General features: G+C 50.0%; 1 protein-coding gene across 2 annotated transcripts in view; it reads left to right on the top strand.

The window, feature by feature from the left end:
- Positions 1 to 23,107, top strand: part of col9a2 (procollagen, type IX, alpha 2) — an 82,473-nt gene that overhangs the window by 48,239 nt on the left and 11,127 nt on the right. For both annotated transcript variants that reach the window (XM_078423193.1, XM_078423192.1), the window contains exons 20-28: positions 133 to 177; positions 2,463 to 2,516; positions 2,626 to 2,679; positions 4,537 to 4,590; positions 10,233 to 10,304; positions 10,906 to 10,941; positions 15,159 to 15,203; positions 17,952 to 17,984; positions 20,500 to 20,646. In XM_078423193.1, the coding sequence (XP_078279319.1) occupies positions 133 to 177; positions 2,463 to 2,516; positions 2,626 to 2,679; positions 4,537 to 4,590; positions 10,233 to 10,304; positions 10,906 to 10,941; positions 15,159 to 15,203; positions 17,952 to 17,984; positions 20,500 to 20,646 (540 nt within the window). The remainder of the gene's footprint in view (positions 1 to 132; positions 178 to 2,462; positions 2,517 to 2,625; positions 2,680 to 4,536; positions 4,591 to 10,232; positions 10,305 to 10,905; positions 10,942 to 15,158; positions 15,204 to 17,951; positions 17,985 to 20,499; positions 20,647 to 23,107) is intronic.

Genomic DNA, 23,107 nt, shown 5'->3' on the forward strand with positions numbered 1-23,107 from the left:
GAGTAGAGTCACACCTACAGGGACTGTACCCTGGATAGAGACACACCTTCAGGGACTGTGGAATATTCTGGATCTTAGTACCCTATCCATGTTCGTATGTGATGATTAATTGTTGTCATTTCCTTTTTGCAGGGTTTGCCGGGGCAGCCGGGGCAGAAGGGTGGTGCTGGTCTCACGGTAACTGAACTTCCCTCAATCTTTTCCGTTGAAAACACATTTGTGCTGTTCAGGTCACATTTAAGTGAAATAGGTTGCTCGATTTGCCAGCTATAAAGGCAGAAATGCAACGTGAATGAAACCGGAAGGCTCTGTAGCTTTGGGAATGGACGTACCCGTGTCCTGTGGTTCCAATGGTCGGCACTAGGATGCCGTCAGTGGAGAGGTGAACCCTCCCTCACTGGCAGCTCAGAGTTTGTATTATAGATGTCCACGTGCCTGCCCATCTCCTCCATGCGATGAATGCTCCTCCAGAGCAGATGGACATCCCAGTGATGTGAGGACATGCACGTGGCTTGCCAGCTCGGGGTGACACTGCCATCCATCGCTCAGAGTTAAATCCTCCCTGGTCCCATCACCCACATCATGGTCCCCAGGTCTGGTGCTGGGGCAGGAGAGCTCAGCCATGCACATCAGCTCCTTGACTCACGTCAGTGCCTCTCCAGCCCTTCAAAAGAGTCAACCGATCATTGCCACTCCCCCTCCAGCCCTGGAAATGCCTCCTTTCCAACAAGGTCCAATTCCATTCCCGATTAATGATCTTAGACCTGAAACATTAGCAGCCTGACCTACCGAGTGTTTCAAGTTGGGTCCCTTTTTATTTTGGATTTCTGGAGATTTTTCTCCAATTCCAATTCCAACCACAGTGTCGGCATTAGTGGTGATTATTGTCAGGATTTATCATTCAACCAGACTAGTTCTTTCTTCCATTGTAGTGGATATTAACTCCAAAAGGTGTATAAACACTCTGTTGCACAGCGCCTGGTTCTGATGTTCCATGTAATTTTATATTAATTAACAAATACATCACCTGTGAAAACTGTCCACTTACAGTGAGTCCCTCAAACTCCGTGGGTTTCCTGGCAGGTTCTCGGAGAGATGTGTAGGTAGCTTTAGCAGAGCAGCAGGGACATGGGGAGAAGAGGAAGCCATGGCTCTCTGAGCTTACTCCGCCATTTTATATGATCGTCCAAATATGGAGATACACGACATGGAAACAGACTCTTCATCCCATCCAATCTCCACTAGCAGTCTAGCACTTAGTGAGATTAATCCCACACTAATCCCATTTTATTCTCCACGCATTTCCATCAACTACCTCCAGACTCCACACTTGCATGAGAGCCAAATTACAGTGGCCAATGGCCCTACAGACCCGCATGTCTTTGGGAGATGGGAGGAAACCTGCACGGTTACAGGGAGAACGTGCAAACTCCACACAGAGTGGCCTGGGGAGTGAGACAATAGCTCTGCTTGCTGCCCACTGCCTGCACTTCCCCACATACCCCGATCGCTTTTGCCACTAAAACGTTATCCAGCTCCTCTTTAATATATTTGGAGGGATAGAAGCCAAATGCAAGCCAGTGGGACCAGCCTAGAATGCCAACTTGATCAGTATGGACAAGGTGGGCCAAAGGACCTGCTTCCGTTCTGACTCTCGATTTAACGATTTGGCCTCAACTGCTTTACAAAGCAGAGAAATTCACAGATTTACCACTTTGTAAGAAGATAACTGCAGATGCTGGTACAAATCGAAGGTATTTATTCACAAAGTGCTGGAGTAACTCAGTAGGCCAGGCAGCATCTCAGGAGAGAAGGAATGGGCGACATTTTGGGTCAAGACCCTTCTTCAGACTGACTATACCATTATACACTATACAACTTCGTAATATAGCACGGAAACATGCCCTTTGGCCCAACCCGTGATCAAAGCCACCCAAGATGCCCCATCTAAGACACTCCATTTGCCCATGTTTGGCCCATATTCCTGTCAACCCTTCCTATCCATGTACCTGTCCAAGTCTCCTTTAAATGTTACTATAGTACCTGCTTCAACTACCTCCTCCGGCAGCTTGTTCCACTTACCCACCACCCTTTGAGTGAAAAGGTTGCCCTTCAGGTTCCTATTAAATCTCTCCCCTCTCACCATAAACCTACGTAATTTTCTTTGTGGCAGATTTCAGATGTGCCTTTAGCTATCCAAATATCCTCCCTAAATGTAGAATTCAACCCGCTAACCTGCCCATTCATATCTCCACGGAGCTCCTTAAAATTGACCATTTTGATCATATTTTTGATTATCGACCATGACCTCTGCATCTTCAATCGAATCGTATGCTCTACACTCCTGGGATGTGTGTTGGGACATTTTACTCTTTGAAATCGCCATGGAAATTAAGCTGTTGTTTTCTCTGAACACGTTTAATGTGTGTTTTCTGCGCACTAACAGAGTATTTCTGTCGCAGGGTGAAAGTGGTTTGCAAGGAATGACGGGCTCCTCTGGTCCACGGGGTAAACTGGTAAGATGAGCGTAACGTGACGCGTTCACATCACTGCTGTTTGCGCTGCGACCCTCTGCACAATGCCGGAGGTGGGTGGAATGTTAACTGTGTGTTCTGGTGTTGGCAGGGAGAACCTGGACCTGAGGGAGAGATCGGCCCTCCAGGACCTGAGGGTCTGAAGGTGAGTCACGTGCACCGCGGGGCTCACTCTTAGCTCAGCGGCGGGATCGGATGCTGAGCTAGCGCTCTGGGTCTCCATCAGCAGGCTCCTGAACAAGGATCTCTAGGGGTGTCAGGCCCAATCCGACCATGCCCGCCCGCCCAGTTTGCATCAGCGATGGGCTCTAAGTGCACATGCATGCCACGCCTCGCTGCAAGGCTCCACTGTTAATGGGGGTGAGTGGCTGAGGTTTAAGAGGCATAATGAGAAGATAGCTCTGAGGTTTGCAGCCAATTGATCAGTAGGCATGACTGGAGGGTTTAGTGAGTCGGTCAGCAGATGGGGTTGAGGGAAATGGCCGAGATGCACGGGTGGGATTATCTCCAAGTTCCAAACTATCTCCAAACACACCCGTCCTTGAGTAACAAGCACACTGAAACGGACTGGACAATTCCTGACAGTTTCTCAAGCACCACTACTCCCCCCACCACCTTATTTTATTTTTTTTTAATTCGTAAATAATTTTGTGCCTGAGTTGCTTTCGGTTGTAGAAATTGATCCATTTCAGGAAAGCGGACTGGTCTGAAAGGCCAATTGATGGTGTTGTGTGGCCATTAAATATGTAGCCTGCTCTACGAAGGATATCTCACAGTGCTGCAGAAATACTTGCACCTCATCAATGCAGAGCAGCATTTGCACCCTTTTGCAATGTCTGTCACGCACGACACTAACCAACATCCAACATCCCGTGATGTGTTTCAGAAACCTGGCTCCAGCAAAAGTTTGTTCACGGAATCATTTCTTTGAACTTATTCCCTAATTTCGAACTTATTCTGTCTCAACACCCACCTTGGAGGAGCCAGTCCTGGTGAAAATCACCCTCAGGTGCCTCACAAGAGTCAAGGTTGCCTTATTATTGATGTCATGTACCTGGCAACAGTACCAGGAAAACATTATCATGCATTGGGCGATTCTCACATTACCAAACAACGCGAGAGCTGCTGGAGGAACTCAGTGGGTCAGGCAGCATCTGTGGAGGGAAATAGATAGGCGATGGTTCGGGTCACGCTCCTTCAAATAGACTGACGGAGTGGGGGCAGGTAGCCAGTAGACAGAGATGGAGATGTGAGGTGGGGCAAGAGCCAGCAAGTGATAGGTGGACGCAGGTGCAAATGTTTAGGGTTAGGATTCCTCCCATATTCCTGAATCTGCAGCCTTTCATTCTCCATTTATCAATAGTACGTCATTTGTCACACGCACCGAGGGACAGTGAAATTCATTTTTGTTTACAGTTCAGTACAAATATCACTCTACATAAGTACTTAGATCATCTTAGATTATCATCTCAGAGACAGTACAAGTGTATAGCAGTGGTACACTGAGACGGTGTACAGAGTCGCCCGTTTGACACCATTTACAAGTCCCATTTGTAGTAAGTGCGGGGTTCTTGACCTGACCTTGAAGGCCTATTGTCCTGGCATCGTGACAGGGTTGGCCTGGCCAAGCGTAGCCATTTGTGTCCCTTGTTGCTCTTCCATCACTGTAGGCCACCTCCCAGCCTCTTGTCGCTATCGCTGGCCAGCTCTTACCCCCAACTCTCCCCCTGCTCATTACACCAGCTACCTCCCCTCTACTCCTTCAGTCCAGATGGAGTCCCGACCCGAAACGTCGACTGTCCATTCCTTCACAGTTGCTGCCTGACCCGCTGAGTTCTTCCAGCAACCCTCCTTTATTTGCTGCAGCTTCCAGCAGCTGAGTCCCCAGTGCCTCCTCTCTGGCTGATAGTTTTTGACATGGCAATGGAAGCCCTTTGCTCTCACTGATCTCTGTGTTATTAGTCCTGCATATAACGCACTCTTCTTGTCTCTTTCTCAACAGGGTGACAGAGGAATGTCAGGCGAGAGCGGTCCCCCGGGATCCAGGGGCAAGGCTGTAAGTACTGAGGGTCCACTAGCATTAATGGACAGGCCTATCTGTCCCACATGCAACACTTCATCATTGTGACACTTTTAGTCTCAACTCTTTACAACGTTGTCTAATTTCATTTAAGTGTGAAGACGTTTAATCAAAGTTGTATTTAATTTTCCTCTGGTGGTGAAGAGAAACAGTGGTCATGCAGAGAGTTATTTTTATTCTTTCATCATGACCTCATTTGAACTCGTTGATCTTGCACAGAGAGCTTTGTCAAACAGGAACTGGGTGCAGGACAACGCACAATAATCTCCTGCTGGATCTTCAAAGCTTTCCGCTAACTGTTTGATAATCCGCTTCCCTCTGCTCAGTTTGGAAGCCGTGGCTTGCTGTGTTCTGGCCACTTGTCAATGGGGGATAGGGCTGCCTGTCTGTGTGACGTGAATTGACACAGTAACCAGAGAACCTTGGGGGAGCAGCACAACTCAAAGAAGTGTTTGTTGAATGGAATGTGAACGAGGAGGTGTTTAAAGTCTGCTTGGAAATTACACAGGGTTTTTTCAGGCAAAGTGTGAGACGGAAGAAATTGCTCTGTCTTCAAATCTGTGGTTTGCAAATTTGCTGACAATTTGCTGAGGGTCTCAAGCCATTGGAGCCACCGTGATTCAATACTATACAATACAATATCTTTATTGTCATTGTACAGGGGAACAACGAGATTGGGAATGCGCCTCCCATACGATGCAATAAATTAATTAGCCAGTCAGTATTAATTTATACAACCCAATAAAACAAATTGTAACAGTTTTAAAACAGAATAAAGTGCAAGTAGATCTGTGCCGGTTCACTGCGATGTGACCATCCGGCTCAGCAGGACCGGTTCATAGCAGCTATGGCCCTGGGGATGAAGCTGTTCCTGAGTCTGGAGGTGCGGGCGTAGAAGGCCTTGTATCGCCTGCCCGATGGTAGAAGTTCGAACAGACTGTTGCAGGGGTGTGAAGAGTCTTTGTGAATGCTGGTGGCTTTTCTGAGGCATGGTGTGTTGTAGATGCCCTCCAAGGCTGGTACCTGTGTTCTGATGGTCCTCTGAGTTCTATGGACTACCCGCTGAAGAGCTCTCCTCTCTGCCTCCGTGCAGCTGAGATACCACACAGGGATGCCATGTGTTAGGATGATCTCTCTTTGGTGCAGCGGTAGAAGGTGTAGCTTCTTCAGCCACACTTCAGTTGTAGTTAGTTGGGAGGGAGCGTCAGTCCAAGCTGCCCCTCCTGTGCCGATCATAAAGCTGTCTCATTTCCACATCTACTCTGGGCACCAAGTGCTGGGGATATTACTCAGTGTTACATGAGTTCAGATACTCAGATCCAGGAGTGAGTTGTTTCATTCACGTCAGTTCATGCAACCTCTGAACTATGAGACTCCATGAAGCCTCACGATCCCTTGTGTCCCCCCCCCCCCCCCCCCCCTTCTCCTGCTGCTACTGTTGTTTTGATCCATCTTCTCTCAGCCCACTGACCTTTTCCTGATGTCACATAAGCTGACACACAACTAAGCAAAAAGATAGACACAAAATGCTGGAGTAACTCAGTGGGACAGGCAGCATCTCTGGATAGAAGGAATGGATGACGTTTCCGGAGGTGCTGGCTCGAAGGGCCTAATGGCCTCCTCCTGCACCTATTTTCTATGTTTTCTATGTCACCCATTCCTTCTCTCCAGAGATGCTGCCTGTCCCACCGAGTTACTCCAGCATTTTGTGTCCATCTTCGGTTTAAACCAGCATCTGCCGTTCCTTCGTACAACACAACTAAGCAAAGTGGGGAAGTATTAGAGCTCTCCTTTCACTGAAATATTTATGTGAATATTTTTTTATACAAGTATATCAAATCAGTTAAGAGGTAGAGAGGTAGATTGTCAGGAGCTGCATGTTCATCTTCCCTGGCAGATTGTTGACTGAGCTCCCAACACTCATTCAGCCTGTGTGTTCCACATCAGAACACGGTGCCTTGCTTGTGAGAGCCGTGTGCAGTTGCTGCAGACCTTCCTCCTGCTGACCGGGTCTTGTGATGGAGTAGAGGGGCTCTACACTGGGGGCAGCTGTGGGCACATCCTCAGCAATGCCCGGGCAACACTGGAGATGCCACCGACGGGGGTTGCAGCAGGAAGGGTGACGATCTTACACAGTGATGAGGAACCTTTCTAACAATTGAAGGAAAGTGAGTCATCGACCTCCGTGATCAACTTTGCTTCAAAGGAAGAACTGCTTACAATGGATTAGCAGTGCAAAAGGCCAATTGCAGGGAGGATTTCTTTTGACATGAGCTCACACATTGGTAAACTCCTCTGTAATTCCACATTGTCTAGCAGGGCACTGATGGGTAATCTTCACCCCAGCCTGTGCGAGCCATTGATAATGTGCAACAAGCTGGTCTATGGAAGTGACATCAATCATTTTACTAACATGACCTGACAATGGGCATCGTGCTTTCCACAATAATCCAGTTCCCGATCAATTCTTGTTGACCCTCGCACCGTGAAGCATCATCCCCAATATTATGGCATGGCGTGATTCCAATCCCCAATATATCCACTGTAATGTTATTCAGTCCCACAGGATCCCAGCCAACAAAAGATGTACACATCCTACTTTGAAAATATCATTCAATTGATCCAGCCATGGATATGGAATAATCGCCAATTCCCACTTGGCGGCAGGTGGCACTGCTGCCTCACAGTGTCAGAGAGCAGGGTTCAATTCTGACCTCGAGTGCTGTCTCGAGTGTGGAGTTTGCACACTCCCTGCGACCACGTGGGTTTCCTCCGGGCGCTCCAGTTTCTTCCCAATCCCAAAGACGTGCACATTGGCCTCTGTAGAATTCTTTTAGTGTGTGGCGAGTGAATGTGAAAGTGGGGGAGCATAGAGCTAGCGTGAACGGGCGATCATTGGTCTGTGTGAACTCGTGGTCCAAAGGGCCTGTTTACACTGAAAGTAAAACATTTAAAAATGCTTTGTCCTCGGTTATTTTCTCAGTACTTTGTCTCAAAGCCCAGGAGCAGTCATGGACCAGTTCTTGCAGTAATCGGGCAGATGGGCATTTCACAGGCCTGCCGTTGCCCCTGGTCTTGTCCCCCACTGTCGCTCGGGCAGGGAGCCCACACAGGGAGTGCCAATGGTTCCAGCATGAAGCATCAGAGCAGGGCCTGTGGTGGGGGCGCAGTCTCCTCAGGGGGCAATGTGGAGGGGGGCGGGGGGAGGGAGGGGCAGTCATGGCTGCCCAGCTAGGCCAGAGGTATAGCGACAGAGTGTGGACCAAATGGAGCCCTGGCAGAAGCTGGTCTTTGGGTGTGTCTGGAGGCAACGCCAGCAATGCTCCTCCTGGCCACCCTTTTCTGGACTCCTGACAATCTCCCACTCAATATTTGCTGACCACTGGCCAGTCTTCCAACCACCACCCCCACTCTCCATGTCCCCTGTCTCCCTCAATCACCATCCTGGGCAGAAGGGCCTATTTCCATGCTGTATCCTTCACTCAATCAATCACATTCAGCACCAGGTGGGCTGCCCTCCTTGCTCGCTGAAACCCCGTCATCGTGAGGGTCTACGTGTCCCCAGTTGCGAGCGGATCAATTGGTCACATCTAATCACTGTTGTGTTGATATATCCACAGTGTTGGGTCATGATGTTGAGGAGGATGACTTGTATCATCTGCCTGATGCTGCTGGAGAGAATGGAAGAGGTTTTGGTATTGGATGGACAGGCATAGAGCCATAGAGTTATACAGCACAGAAACAGGCTCGGCTGCCCAAATTGTCCGTATCGACCAAGATGCAGTCCCGTTTGCCCACGTTTGCTCCTTACCCCTCCAAACCTTAACTATCCATGAACCTGTCCAAGTGCCTTTTAAATGTTGTAACTAAACGCACCTCTACCACTTCCACTGGCAGCCCTTTCCATATAACCCTCTTGAGTTCTTTTTAAGCTCTCCTCTCTCAGCTTAAACTTATGCCCTGGTGTTTTTGACTTCCTTACCCAGAGGAAATGAATGTGACTTACAAAATGCTCGAGGGAATAAAGACCCAGCCTGTCATAGAATCGTAAGGCATGGAAACAGGCCCTTCGGCCCAAACCGTCCGTGCTGAGCATCTTTTGGCTTATATCCCTCTAAACGTTTCCTATCCAGTTATCTGTCCAAATATCTTTTAATGTCGTTGTTGTATTTCCCTCAATCACTTCCTCTGGCAAGTTATTCCATATACTCAACACCTTCGGTGTGAAAACGTTGCCCCTCAGGTTCTTATTAAATCATTCCTCTCTCACCTTAAACCTATACCTTCTAGTTTTTGATTCCCCTACCTATGGAATTGGACTCTTTTCATTCACCCCATCGCCCGTATAAATCATGCCCTCTGGACTCATAGAAACATAGAAACATAGAAAATAGGTGCAGGAGGAGGCCATTCGGCCCTTCAAGCCAGCAACGCCATTCATTGTGATCATGGCTGATCGTCCCCAATCAATAACCCGTGCCTGCCTTCTCCCCATATCCCTTGATTCCACAAGCCCCTAGAGCTCTATCTAACTCTCTCTTAAATCCATCTAGTGATTTGGCTTCCACTGCCCTCTGTGGCAGAGAATTCCACAAATTCACAACTCTCTGGGTGAAAAAGTTACTTCTCACCTCAATTTTAAATGGCCTCCCCTTTATTCTAAGACTGTGGCCCCTGGTTCTGGACTCGCCCAACATTGGGACCATTGGGACCATTTTTCCTGCATCTAGCTTGTCCAGTCCTTTTATAATTTTATATGTTTCTGTAAGATCCCCCCTCATCCTTCTAAACTCAGTTCATCATTCTAAATCTTTTTTTGCAGCTTTGCCAGTTGATCTCGGCATTTCCGGTCGTTTGATCATCCCAGCTCCCTTCTTCCTTGACTTTTCATTTCATTTTCTAGTTGCCAATACAGCTCTTGCAGTAGCAGTCAAACTGGGTTGAGGTTGTGATTTTTTTATTTAACCCCCTGACCATCATTTCAGAAAGGATTCAGGATTCAGTTGAGGTATTCACACTTAATTGACTGATTGATTGAAAGAAACACCAAGGAAACAGGCCCTTCAGCCCACTGAGTCCGTGCCGACCATCAATCACCCGATCGCAGTACTTCCATGTTATCCCACTTTTGCATCCACTCCCTGCACACTAGTGGCAATTTACAGAGGCCAAATAACCTACGAACCAGCATGTCTTTGGGACGTGGGTGGAAACCGGAGCACCCGGAGGAAACCCATGCAGTCACAGGGCGAACATGCAAACTCCACATAGAAGCAGCTGAGGTCAGAATCAAACCCGGGTCTCTGGCGCTGTGACGCAGCGGCTCTACCAGCCACGCCACTTGAAGACATACGTACAGCTGAACATATTGACTCAGGCACACTGGGCCAAGCTTGTTACCAAAGGACAGATACCCCATGGCATAGAGATGGCACAGGTCACAAGCAAGATACGTACAGAACAGAGGAACACGGTGTAAAAGAGTTCAACACAGCGTTGGCCAGGGTTCCACCATACGACCTGGCACGGCCTTCAAATGGGAAGTGTGACTCATGTTTCTGCACAGGTCAGACAGAGTGCCAGTCACTGTTTAAGATCAATACTGTTCTTGTTTTCAGGGCACGAAGGGAGAACGAGGTCCAACGGGGATTCCGGGACCTCAGGGCATCCCTGGACTGAAAGGAGATAAGGTGAGGAATGGGCGGCACAATGTATTGCTGGTGGGTCCACCTTGCAGTGCGAGTGTGAGCTGGGACCACCGCGCAGTGTGAGCTGGGACCACCGCGCAGTGTGAGCTGTAGGTTCACCTCGCAGTGTGAGCTGTGAGTGTGAGCTGTAGGTTCACCGCGCAGTGAGCTGTGTCCACCACGCAGTGTGGGTGCACTGTGTGGTGTAAGCTGTGGGACCACTGCGCGGTGTGAGCTGTGGGTGTGAGCTGGGACCACCGCGCGGTGTGAGCTGTGGGTGTGAGCTGAGGGTGTGAGCTGGGACCAATGCACAGTGTGAGCTGTGGGTGTGAGCTGGGACCACTGCACAGTGTGAGCTGTGGGTGTGAGCTGTGGGTGTGAGCTGGGACCACCGCGCGGTGTGAGCTGTGGGTGTGAGCTGTGGGTGTGAGCTGGGACCACTGCGCGGTGTGCGCTGTGGACTGGGTGGTGGTGCACCAACAGTGGGGACAGGGCGGAGGGAGCAACATTCCCAGCTGCCCAGCGGCTCTGGTTTGGGAATGCAGGCGGTACAGGACAGGTGGTGATCAACTGCTCTAATCACAAATATTCACTCTGTCTCCAGGGATTCCAAGGGAAAAAAGGGCCCAAAGGCGGTTTTGTAAGTACCTGTGTGTGCGTGTGTGTGTCTTTATGTGCGTGTGCGTGTGTCTGTCTTTATGTGTGTGTCTGTCTTTATGTGTGTGTCTGTCTTTATGTGTGTGTCTGTCTTTATGTGTGTATCTGTCTATTTATGTGTGTGTCTGTCTTGGTATGTGTGTGTCTATCTTTGTATGTGTGTGCCTCTCTTCGTACGTGTGTGTCTGTCTTTATGTGTGTGTGTCTGTCTTTGTGTGTGTGTGTGTGTGTCTCTCTATTTTTATGTTTGTCTGTGTGTGTGTGTATATATAGGTGTGTGTGTGTGTGTGTGTGTTATCTGTGTGTGTGATATGTCTGTTACCATATATGGCCGTATTCCAAGTGCATATGCATGTGTAGCATGTGTGTGCATGCACACGTGTGTGCGGGCCTGTTTGTCTCCATGCATGGGTCCGATTCATGCCTGGGTCCATGTGTTCTGAACGCTCTGAATGTTCGGCTTGTGTAGAAAGCGCTGGGACTGGGTGAAGTTCCAGGCAGGAAGGCAGGAGCCGGAGTGAGGCAGAGCCAGCGTCCGTGATTCCCGTCTCTCGTTACCTCCCTCCGTGCCGCTGGGATCTCCCGGCCTTGTGCAGGGAACGGCTCTCGGATGCAGGCACCTCCGCCACTGGAGGCAATGGACACACAGCGGGAGAGCAGAGCAGTGGAGAGGGTCAATGAGTGGTGGGTGGGGGTAGGGGCTGAGTATTCAAGGGAAGAGGGGATGCTGGGAGGAGCTGGGTGATCAGGGAGCTGTCCGTCTGTGGGGGAGGGGTCAGAGGTGGGGGTCTCAGAGAGGTGGGGGTCTCAGAGAGGTGGGGGTCTCAGAGAGGTGGGGGTCTCAGAGGTGGGGGTCTCAGAGGTGGGCTCAGAGGAAAGGATCAAAGGCTGCAGCGTCAGAGAGTGGGGTTAGGGAGGGCGGACAGAGAGGGAGGTCTCAGAGGGTAATCCTCGAGGACGCTGGCTCAGGGTGAGATATTGTGCTGGAAGGGGAACGGCAGATGGTGCAGACCAGGGGAAGATGGGTGGGGGCAACAACACTCTCTGTAAATAACCCCTGACTGCCTCGCAATGTCTCACTGCCACTGTATATACAACATATGGGCGGCACAGTGGCACGCGGTAGAGTTGCTGCCTTACAGCGCCAGAGACTAATCTAAACTAAACTAAAATATAACCGCCGTGCCTCTCTTCATGCACTATATAAATAATCCCTCAAACACTCAGTGTTTCTATTTCACGTTGTCGAGTCATAGAGTTACTCCAGCGCAGAAACGGGCCCTTCAGCCCAACCTACCCAGATTAACCAAGCTCTCCACCTGAGTTTGTTCCATTTGCCCCTGTTTGGCCCATATCCCTCTGGACAGTTCCTATCCACATTCCTGTCTAACTACAGTACTTTTAAATGTTATAATTGTACCTGCCTCAACTACCTCATCTGACAGATCCTGCCGTATACCCACCACCCTCTGCGTGAATAAGATGCCCCTCAGATCCCTTTTAAATCTTTAAATTTGTTCCCATCTCACCTTAACCCTCTAGTTTTAGACTCTCCAGCACTTGGAAAAAGACGGATCTTTCATCCAATCGGCAACCCTTCTGATATTAAACACCACTATAAGATCACCCCTCAGCCTCCTACACACCAGGGAAAAGAAGTCTCAGCCTATCCACCTTCTCCTTGCATCTCAAGCCCTCCAGTTCCATTTACAGCCTCATGGATCTTCTCTGCACCCTTTCCAGTTTAATATATCCTTCCTGTGGTAAGGCTACCAGAGCTGCACACAATACTCAAAGTATGGTCTCACCAATGCTTTGTACAGCTGTAAAATGATGTTGCGATCCTTCTACTCAATGCCTTGACCGATGGACATTGGGCTTTTTGTAAATGGCACTAAAATATGGTGACTCGTGCTTGTGTGATCTAAGCAAAAAGAATTTCACTGCGCAGTGCAGACATGACAAGAAAGCACCAATGAACCATTGAACTATTGAAGGCAAGCATGCCAAACACCTTCTTCACCACCCCATCCACCTGTGTCCCCACTCTCAGGGAACTATGTTCCTGTAACCCTCGGTCTCCCTATTCTACAACACACCCCAAGGCCCTATCATTAACTGTGTAGGTCCTGCCTGGTTTAGCTTATCAAAATCCAACACTTTATACTTGTCTGAATCAAACTCCATCTGCCATACTTGGCCCACTTTCCCAGTTGACCCAGATCCCATTGCAATCTTAGACAGCCCGGTTGACTGTCCACCAGTGGTTTTTGCAATATGAAGTTGCAATGTTTGATTCAACCACCATTAACTAAATTTAACTACCGTTAACTAAATTCAACCACCGTTAACTAAATTTAGGTCTTAAATAAATGGTTGGATACTACTTGATTTCATTCTTGATTTCTCTCTCTCTCTCTCTCTCTCTCTCTCTCTCTCTCTCTCTCTCTCTCTCTCTCTCTCTCTCTCTCTCTCTCTCTCTCTCTCTCTTTTTCTCTTTTTCTCTTTTTCTCTTTTTCTCTTTTTCTCTTTTTCTCTTTTTCTCTTTCTTTCTCTCCTCCTCCCCCTCCTCCCCCTCTCCCCCTCTTTTGAAATTATTTCTTGTGGCCCATGTCTTTATCCAAAGCGTAACCTCTCCCGTGGGTTGTGAAGAATCTACATTTCCCCAGTGCCTGTCCCAAGTAACCTGGCTTTTTCCACATCAATATTCTTGGCTGAATGGGAGAAATTACATCCACGGCAACAAGCCCATTCTCTTGCTCTCCAGCAAAGGAACAACTGCTGGAGGAACTCAGTGGGTCGGGCAGTCTCTAAGGAGGGAATGGAATGGAAATGACAGTTACACCATTCCCTCCACAGTTGCTGCCTGCCCCGCTGAGTTTCTCCAGCACTTTGTGTTTTGCTGAGGATTTCAGCATCTGCAGTTCCTTGTGCATCCTGGTCTCACGTGTGATGATGCTGTAAGACGATCCTGACCTCTCAGTCTAGTTGACAGTGTGTCTGACGGGGACTCAACAAGGGACAGAGCAGTGAGGGAACATGGATCACGTGGTTGTTAACGACAGGCTTCATGGTTGGACCACAGTGTGTCTACAAACGTGTGTGCCTCTCTTTCTCTGTCCATGTTTATTTGTGTGTTTTATGTCCATGTATCCTGTTTGTAGTGATTGTCAGGGATTTATGTGAGTGGATACATTTCTGATGTGTGTGTCCATTTTACGCACTTGCAACTCTTGTTTGCATGCCTTATTTTGTCAATGTTCTATTTATGTATCTGTCTCTCTGCGCTTGTTACATGTATGGAACATAGATCAGTACAGGCCCTTCAGTCCACATTGTTCATGCCAGGTTATCCTAAGCCATGGTGCCAGGTTATACTAATCTCCTCTGCCCGCACGTGATCCATACCCCTTCATTCCCTGCATATCCATGCCCTTATCTAAAAGCCTCTTACACACCATTATCGTATCTGCCTCCTCCACCTCAGCTGGCAGCTCGTTCCAGTCCCCCACCACCCTCTATGTAAAATCCTTATCCTTTAAACTTTGCCCCACTGACCGTAAAGCTGTGGCCTCTAGTCTTTGACTTTTCCATTCTGGGAAAAAGGTTCTGACTGTCTACCCCATCATTGCCTCTCTACCCCATCATTGCCTCTCATAATTTCATATACTTCCATCAGGTGTCTCCTCAACCTCCAACACTCCAGAGAAAACAATTAAAGTTTGTTCAGCCTCTCCTTGTAGCTAATCCCCTCTAATCTGTTTGTGTGTCTCTCAGATTTTTGTTTCTTTCCCGCGCGTGTTTCTGTGCGTGTGCGTGTGCGTGTGTGTGTGTGTGTGTGTGTGTGTGAGTGTGTGTGCATGCATAGGTCGTGTGTGTGTGTATGTGCATGCACCCCTGTGTTTGCATGCATGTGTGTGCATATGTATGCATATGGTTTGCATGTATATATGTGTATGCTTGTGTGTGAGCGTGCATGCCTGTGTCCATGTGTGCCTGTGTGCGTGTATCTGAGTGCGTGTGTGTCAGAGTGCGTGTGTGTGTGTGCGCATGCCCGTGTCTGTGTGCATGTATGTGTGCCAGTGCATGTGTATGCGTGTGTGTGGGTCATGTTGCCCGTGCTTTCTGGGCTCTCCACAGTGACCGATCAGCTGATGAATGTCAGCACTAACTGTTGTGTGTCTGTGTTTCGTACTGCAGGGTGACCCAGGCGTGGAAGGCTTGGATGGCGATAATGGAGAGAAGGTACTGAACTCGGGGATGCGACACAGTGTGTCTGCTCAACTACAACTGTTCCCTTTCAATGGAACACATGACCAATGAACAGTAGAGCAGGCAACACCTGTGCAGAAAGAAACAGAATTAGTGTTCCTGGTTGATGGGTTTTGGACCCCGATCGGTAACTCTGTTTCTCTCTCTACAGATGCTGCCTGACACGTTGACTATTTCACACATTTGTTGTTTTTAGTTGGAGTTTCCGGTATCTGCAATATTTCCTATTTGTGTTCAAGAGCACACAGATGTAATATCCCGGGACTAATCAGAGCTGCTAGAGCCGCTGCCTCACAGCGACAGAGACCTGGATTCGATCCCCACCTCAGGTCTCAGGTGCTGCCTGTGTGGAGTTTGCAGGTTCTTCCTGTGACCTTGTTGGTTTTCTCCAAGTGGTCCGGTTTCCTCCCACATCCCAATGACGTGGGTTGGGAGGTTAATTGGCCTCTGTCTATTGCCCCCGGTGAGTGGTAGAATTGGTGGGAATGTGGGGAGGATGACTGGGATTAGTGTAGGGATGGTGGTGTACTCCATGGCCGGCATGGGCAAGGTGGGCAGCACTGTTTCGGTGCCGGATAACTCTGGGGTCTGGACCCTGACCTAGGATTCTGCCCCTGTCTCAGACTGTAGGACCCAGGACCTTGTATCATCTCTGGGACCAGGCCCAGCGAGGTCTCTCAGATCCCATTCTGAGATGATGAAGGTTTGAGGTCAGTTGATTGTGGAGACCCAAGAGAGATTTCTGTCCACAGATCTGTGGGCTAGGGCTGCAGAACAGTTGTGTGTGTGAGAGAGAAGGCTGGGTTTGGCTGTTGAAAATCTCACAACTAATGATACCGCCCGGGCGATGGGTCTGAAGGATACGATCCACACTGGGGATGAGTCTGAAGGATCTGCATCATTCTGATGATGATCTGAGGGATCTGGACCACACTGGGGTTGTCTGAGGAAACTGATCACCTAGGGATGGTCTGATGACCTTGTCGCCCTGGCGATGGTTTGAGGGAACTGATCACCGAGGGGTGGGTCGGAGTGATCTGAACCACACTGGAATGTCAAGTCAAGTCAAGTCAATTTTATTTGTATAGCACATTTAAAAACAACCCACGTTGACCAAAGTGCTGTACATTTGATTAGGTTCCAATAGAAAAAAAAATGAAAACATACAGTAGCACGCAAACAGTTCACAGCGCCTCCTCAATGAGCCTCAAACGCTAGGGAGTAGAAATATGTTTTGAGCCTGGACTTAAAGGAGTCGATGGAGGGGGCAGTTCTGATCGGGAGAGGGATGCTGTTCCACAGTCTAGGAGCTGCAACCGCAAAAGCGCGGTCACCCCTGAGTTTAAGCCTAGACCGCGGGATAGTGAATAGCCCCAAGTCGGCCGATCTGAGGGACCTGGAGTTAGAGAGGGGGGTTAGAAGATTTTTGATGTAGGGGGGGGAGTGTCCATTTAGGGCTTTATACGTGAATAGGAGGAGCTTGAAGTTGATTCTGTAGAGAAGGAATGGGTCCCGAAATGTCACCCATTCCTTCTCTCCTGAGATGCTGCCTGTCCCGCTGAGTTACTCCAGCATTTTGGGTCTACCTTCGATTTAAACCAGCATCTGCAGTTCTTCCCTACACATTGAACCACTCTGGGAGTGTGTCTATGGGGCCTGACCGCCCTGGGAGTGTGTCTATGGGGCCTGACTGCCCTGGGAGTGGGTCTGAGGGGCCTGACTGCCCTGGGAGTGGGTCTATGGGGCCTGACCACTCTGGGAGTGGGTCTATGGGGCCTGACTGCCCTGGGAGTGGGTCTGAGGGGCCTGACTGCCCTTGGAGTGTGTCTATGGGGCCTGACCGCCCTGGGAGTGGGTCTATGGGGCCTGACCACTCTGGGAGTGGGTCTGAGGGGCCTGACCACTCTGGGAGTGTGTCTATGGGGCCTGACTGCCCTGGGAGTGGGTCTGAGGGGCCTGGCTGCCCTGGGAGTGGGTCTGAGGGGCCTGACCGCCCTGGGAGTGTGTCTGAGGGGCCTGACCGCCCTGGGAGTGGGTCAATGGGGCCTGACTGCCCTGGGAGTGGGTCTGAGGGGCCTGACCGCCCTGGGAGTGGGTCTGAGGGGCCTGACTGCCCTGGGAGTGGGTCTATGGGGCCTGACCGCCCTGGGAGTGGGTCTGAGGGGCCTGACTGCCCTGGGAGTGTGTCTATGGGGCCTGACCGCCCTGGGAGTGTGTCTGAGGGGCCTGACTGCCCTGGGAGTGTGTCTGAGGGGCCTGACTGCCCTGGGAGTGGGTCTGAGGGGCCTGACTGCCCTGGGAGTGGGTCTATGGGGCCTGACTGCCCTGGGAGTGGGTCTGAGGGGCCTGACTGCCCTGGGAGTGGGTCTGAGGGACCTGACTGCCCTGGGAGTGGGTATGAGGGATCTGCACCATTCTGATGATGATCTGAGCGATGTGATCACCAAGGGATGGTCTGAGAATCTGATCGCCCTGCAGATGGGCCGAGATCTGCACCTCTCTCAGCTCGGCTGGGCCCAGATAGTTTTCTGACCCACGGTCTCCAACCTGCAGCGTTCACTCTGTTTCCCTTCCCACAGGTGCGTTCTGACCTGCTGAGTGTTTCTAGCATTTCCTGCTTTTTGTTTTAGATTTCCAGCCCCTGCTGTTCTTTTGCGTTTGATCTTACCTTGCTGTTGCGTTGTACATAAATCCACCTGACGACAATTTCTTTCTCTGCAGGGTGACCAGGGGGAACCCGGAGTAAATGGGCAGGTCAGTGTGACCACAGTCAAAGCCTGTCTTTCCTGAGGACTGTACAGGGGAGGGGGTGATGCGTGTGGGGGAGGGGGGGGGTGGGGTGGGTGGAGAATGGGGTCTCTGGAGAAGGGATGGTCGCCTCAATGTGCGAAGAGTTAGCTGGGGAAGAATCCAGTTACAGTGGGATGAGATGGGAACTGTGCTGGGTAAAATGGAATCAATGATTGACGTGTGGTACCGCAATCGAACAATGGGTGTCCTTTACAGGGCCAGTGGTCCATGTAGAGGCCAGGTACATTCCCAGGAAGGGGAAGAGCAGGGAGATCCTGGGTGAGCTATGGTAGGCTGCTCCGCATGGGATCCAAGGAGAGATAGCTGAATGGATAGCAAATTGGCTTCATGGAAGGAAGCAGAGGGTGATGGTGGAAGGTTGCTTCTCGGACTGGAGGCCTGTGACTAGTGGTGTGCCTCAGGGTTCGGTGCTGGGCCCGTTACTGTTTGTCATCTACATTAATAATTTGGCTGAGAACATACAGGGCAAGATTAGTAAGTTTGCTGATGATACAAAAGTGGGTGGTTTTGCAGATAGTGAAGATGGTTGTGAAAAATTGCAGCAGGATCTGGATCGATTGGCCAGGTGGGCTGAGGAATGGTTGATGGGATTTAATACAGAGAAATGTGAGGAGTTGCATTTTGGGAGGTCTAACAAGGGCAGGACCTACACAGTGAATGGTAGGGCTCTGGGGAGTGTGGTAGAGTAGAGGGATCTTGGAGTGCAGGTGCATGGTTCCTTGAAAGTCGAGTCGCAGGTAGATAAGGTGGTCAAAAAGGCTTTTGGCAAATTGGCCTTCATCAGTCTGAGTATTGAGTATAGAGGTTGGGAGGTCACGTTGCAGTTGTATAAGACGTTGGTGAGGACGCATTTAGAATATTGTGTTCAGTTCTGGGCAGCATGTTATAAGAAAGATGTTGTCAAGCTTGAAAGGGTTCAGAGAAGATTTACAAGGATGTTGCCAGGACTAGAGGGTCTGAGCTCTAGGGAGAGGTTGAGTAGGCTGGGTCTCTATTCCTTGGAGCGCAGGAGGATGAGGGGTGATCTTATAGAAGTGTATAAAATCATGAGAGGAATAGATCAGGTAGATGCACAGAATCTCTTGCCCAGAGTGGGGGAATCGAGGACCAGAGGACATAGGTTTAAGGTGAAGGGGAAAAGTTTTAGTAGGAATCTAAGGGGTAACTTTTTCACACAAAGGGTGGTGGGTGTATGGGTCAAGCTGCCAGAGGAGGCAGTTGAGCTTGGGACTATCCCAGCGTTTAAGAAACAGTTAGACAGGTACATGGATAGGACAAGTTTGGAAGGATATGGACCAAGTGCAGGCAGGTGGGACTAGTGTAGCTGGGTCATGTTGGCCGGTGTGGACAAGTTGGGCCGAAGGGCCTGTTTCCACACTGTGTCACTCTATGGCCAGAGGAGGGGAGTGGATCTTAGATGTTAGATCTTTAAGAGAGTCTGATCACTGAAGGTTCAAAAGGGAAGTGGAAGCAGGAATGAGAGGGAGGAAATGGAACATGGAAGATGGTTGGAATCTGGAATGTGCTGCCAGAGTAGGTGGCTGAAGCAGAGACACGCACAGAATTTGAGAAGCACTTGAATCACCAAGTCATTGAAGTCATGGACTTCATGGACATACACTGAGGGTAAGTGGGATCAGCGAGGATGGGTACATTGGTCAGCTTGCACAAGATGGGCCAAAGGGCCTGTACAACTATTTGACTCTAAACTGGCATCAATGTCCCACAGATGTAAAGGCTCCAGAGAGAGAGCTTAGAAGAGGTTTGCTGAATTAACTCCACTGTTGAGGGAGGTTAGGCGCAAGGTTGTAAAGTTAGGTATCTGGTGAGAGAGGGCGAGTAATGATGAAGATAGAACAGTACAGTACAGGCCCTTCGGCCCATTGTGTTCATGCTGAACATGACGTTATTAAACCAATCTCTGCCTGTGCATGATCCTTTCCCTCCATTCCTTGCGTCTCTAAGTGACCATCCACAAGCTTCTGAATAGCCACTTTCATGCCTGCCCCCAGTACCGAGGGACATGGGAGGGACGTGTGGGGGGGCACGGAGAGGCAGAGAATTGGGGGGAGGGAGGCTTATATGGTGCAGAGGGTGGGCAGTGGGTGTAGTGAGCTGGGTGGGTGGAGGAGGGAGTGATTGTGGGTGGTGGAGGGGTGCATGGGTGGGGGTGAATGGAGCCTGTGGGGATGAAGGGGGGGTGAGGTGGGGTGAACAGGGTGTGGGTGGGTGGGGGGTGGGTAGTTTTGCATGTGTAGTTTTGCATGTGTTGTGAATGGATCCTGGCTGGGAGCAGGGAAGGTGGGAGGGTAGGGGTGGGGTGGTGCATGGGTGGGGGTGAAGGGAGCCTAGGTGGGTGGTGGGGATGAAGGGGGGAGTGAGGTGGGGTGTGTGCTGGGAGCAGCATCATGGGATGGGGCACGAGCGACACTGAAAGCCTGCCTTCTTGCCCCTCCAGCAAGGTGTGCCAGGGGAGCCAGGATACCTCGGTGCTTCCGGCAACCCCGGTGAGCCCGGAGCCCAGGGTCGCCGAGGACTGCCGGGGTCCCGAGGCCCCAACGGCAGACGTGGAATAACAGGAGTGATTGGGCGCCAGGGAACTGTTGTAAGTATTGGAACCTTGTGTGTGTGTGGACTTAGGCGAGTGGAGTGGAGGGGAGGCAGGGAACAGGCGTAGAACCCACACATAGATGGGCAAGCCTGTCTTCCCGCAGGAACGGGCTGCTGATGTTGCTCAGAATTCCAGCGACTCATGGACCCCGGAATCCTCTACACTCTGACCTCTCACATCCGTAAGGTGAGCCAGAGACTGACCGACGATGCCCAGACCTACCTGACACAGAACGAACCCAGGCTGTTCCAGACCAGGGTATCCTTGGACTGTACCGTTCCAAACCAGAGGATTCTTGTACAATAGCAGTCCGGGGAATCCTTGTGCTGTACTGTACCAGACAACAGGATTCTTGTAGAGTAGCGCACTGGTGAATCCCTGTGCTGTTCCAGAGCAGGGAATCCTTGTACAGTAGCGCACTGGTGAATCCTTGCACTGTACTGTTCCAGAGCAGGGAATCCTTGCACTGTAGCGGATGAGGGAACTCTTCTACGGTAGATAGACAAAAGGTGCTGGAGTAACTCAGCGGGTCAGGTAGCATCTCTGGAGAAAAAGGATGGGTGACGTTTCAGGTCTGGATCCTTCTACAGACTGAAGTCCATAGAAGATCATAGTTGCTGGGACTAGTGTTGAGTCGAGTTCCCTGATGGTTGCTTGGAAGGTGTTCTTCAATCTGGAGGTCACGGTTTTCAGACTCCTGTACCTTCTTCCCAATGGTATGAGTGAAATGAGTAGTGGCAAGGGTGGTGAGAGTCATTGATGATATTGGCTGACGTTTTGAGACAGTGCCTCCTGTCAAACCCTTCGACGGTGGAGGCCAGTACCTGTGATGGACCATCCACAGGAGTGACTGCGACTAGTTCATGTTATGTAAGAGTTGAGAGTTAAACCACTATATCCTTTAGTTTTGCTGATAAACAATGGAAGGAGATTGTTTATCTTTATCTGCCAATTCTGTGATCTCTTAGAGAAGCTCTTTACTCTGCATCCAAAGTGAAGCAGAATCCTTGTTCCCAAATCATTACCGGTCCCTAAACCTCCTCCCTTGACTCTGTCCAGGGACCCCGACAGTCCTTTCAGGTGAGGCAGAGGTTCATGCACCTCCTCCAACCTCATCTACGGTATCCGCTGTTCCAGGTGTGGACTCCTATATATTTGAGACCAAGCGCAGGCTCGGCAATCGTTTTGCTGAACACTTCCGCTCAGTACGCCTGGGCCTACACAATATCCCAGTTGCTAAACACTTTAACTCCCCCTCCCATTTCCATATTGCCCTTTTTGTTCTGGGCCTCCTACACCGTCAGAGTGAGGCCCAACACAAATTGAACAGCACCTCATATTTCGCTTGGGTAGCTAACAACTCAGTGGGATGAATATTGATTTCTCCAACTTCAAGTAACCCTTACTTTCCCTCTCTCTCCATCCCTCCCCCACCCTAGTTCTCTAACGAGTTTCACTATCCTCCTGATTAAGTTTACTGATTGTACGCCTCGTTGTCTCCTTCCCCCCAGCCAACAATGAACCATTCTACATTTTGATTATCGTCTGCTTTGATCTGTCGTTTTCACACCATACCCTTCCATATCTCTAGCCTCCCTCTTTCCTGACTCTCAGTATGAAAAAGGGTCTCGACCCGAAACGTCACCCATTCTTTCTCTCTCTGCCTGTCCCTCTGCGTTACTCCAACATTTTATGTCTATCTTCAGTGTGAACCAGCATCTGCAGTTCCTTCCTATACGTATGCGTTGACATAAACAGCCAGATGGTGGCAGTCCTGAGCCACTTTGTTGGACATGCTGGAGACAGCAGTGCCTCCTGCAGATGTCTGAGGTTGAGCAATCACAAGTGTTCCACTGAACCCAAACAGACTGAACCTCTCGTACTCAAAGCAGAGACTGCAGGAACCATCCAATGGGTCATGTGCTCGAACTGACTCCACAAGAAAATTGTCTTCAAATTGGGTGGGGTGGGGGGGGGAGTTGGGGGGGGGGCATCAGTGGAGAGAGAAATTGTGTTAATGTTTCAGGTTGACCGAATCAATAGCAACTCATTCTGATGAAGGGTTATGGACCTGAAATATTAAGTCTACTCTGCACTCCACAGTTGCTACCGGACCCATCGGGAGTGTTTCCGGCATTTTCTGTTTAATTTCAGATTTGTAGTACCCACAGCTTTTTGTTTGTCTCATCACATTCCCTCGATGTTCAACAGCAATGTTGTTGCTGAATGCCCTCTCTACAGCACCTGTGGGTGTGAGGTCCGTATTACCTGAACCAGCTGTGTAAATGCCAACACTACAGGGACAGCTCGGAGGCTGCCTACCCTGCCACGGGTGACTCAGCTCCTGATGTTCCAGAGTCTTTCCACCATCTGCAAGGCACAGGCCAGGGGTGTGATAGAACTCTCTCTCCCCTTGACTGAATGGACGCAGCTCTGAGATCACCCGAGGAGCTCG

Source organism: Rhinoraja longicauda, chromosome 27 (genome assembly GCF_053455715.1).
Source record: "Rhinoraja longicauda isolate Sanriku21f chromosome 27, sRhiLon1.1, whole genome shotgun sequence".
NCBI lineage: Eukaryota > Metazoa > Chordata > Chondrichthyes > Rajiformes > Arhynchobatidae > Rhinoraja > Rhinoraja longicauda.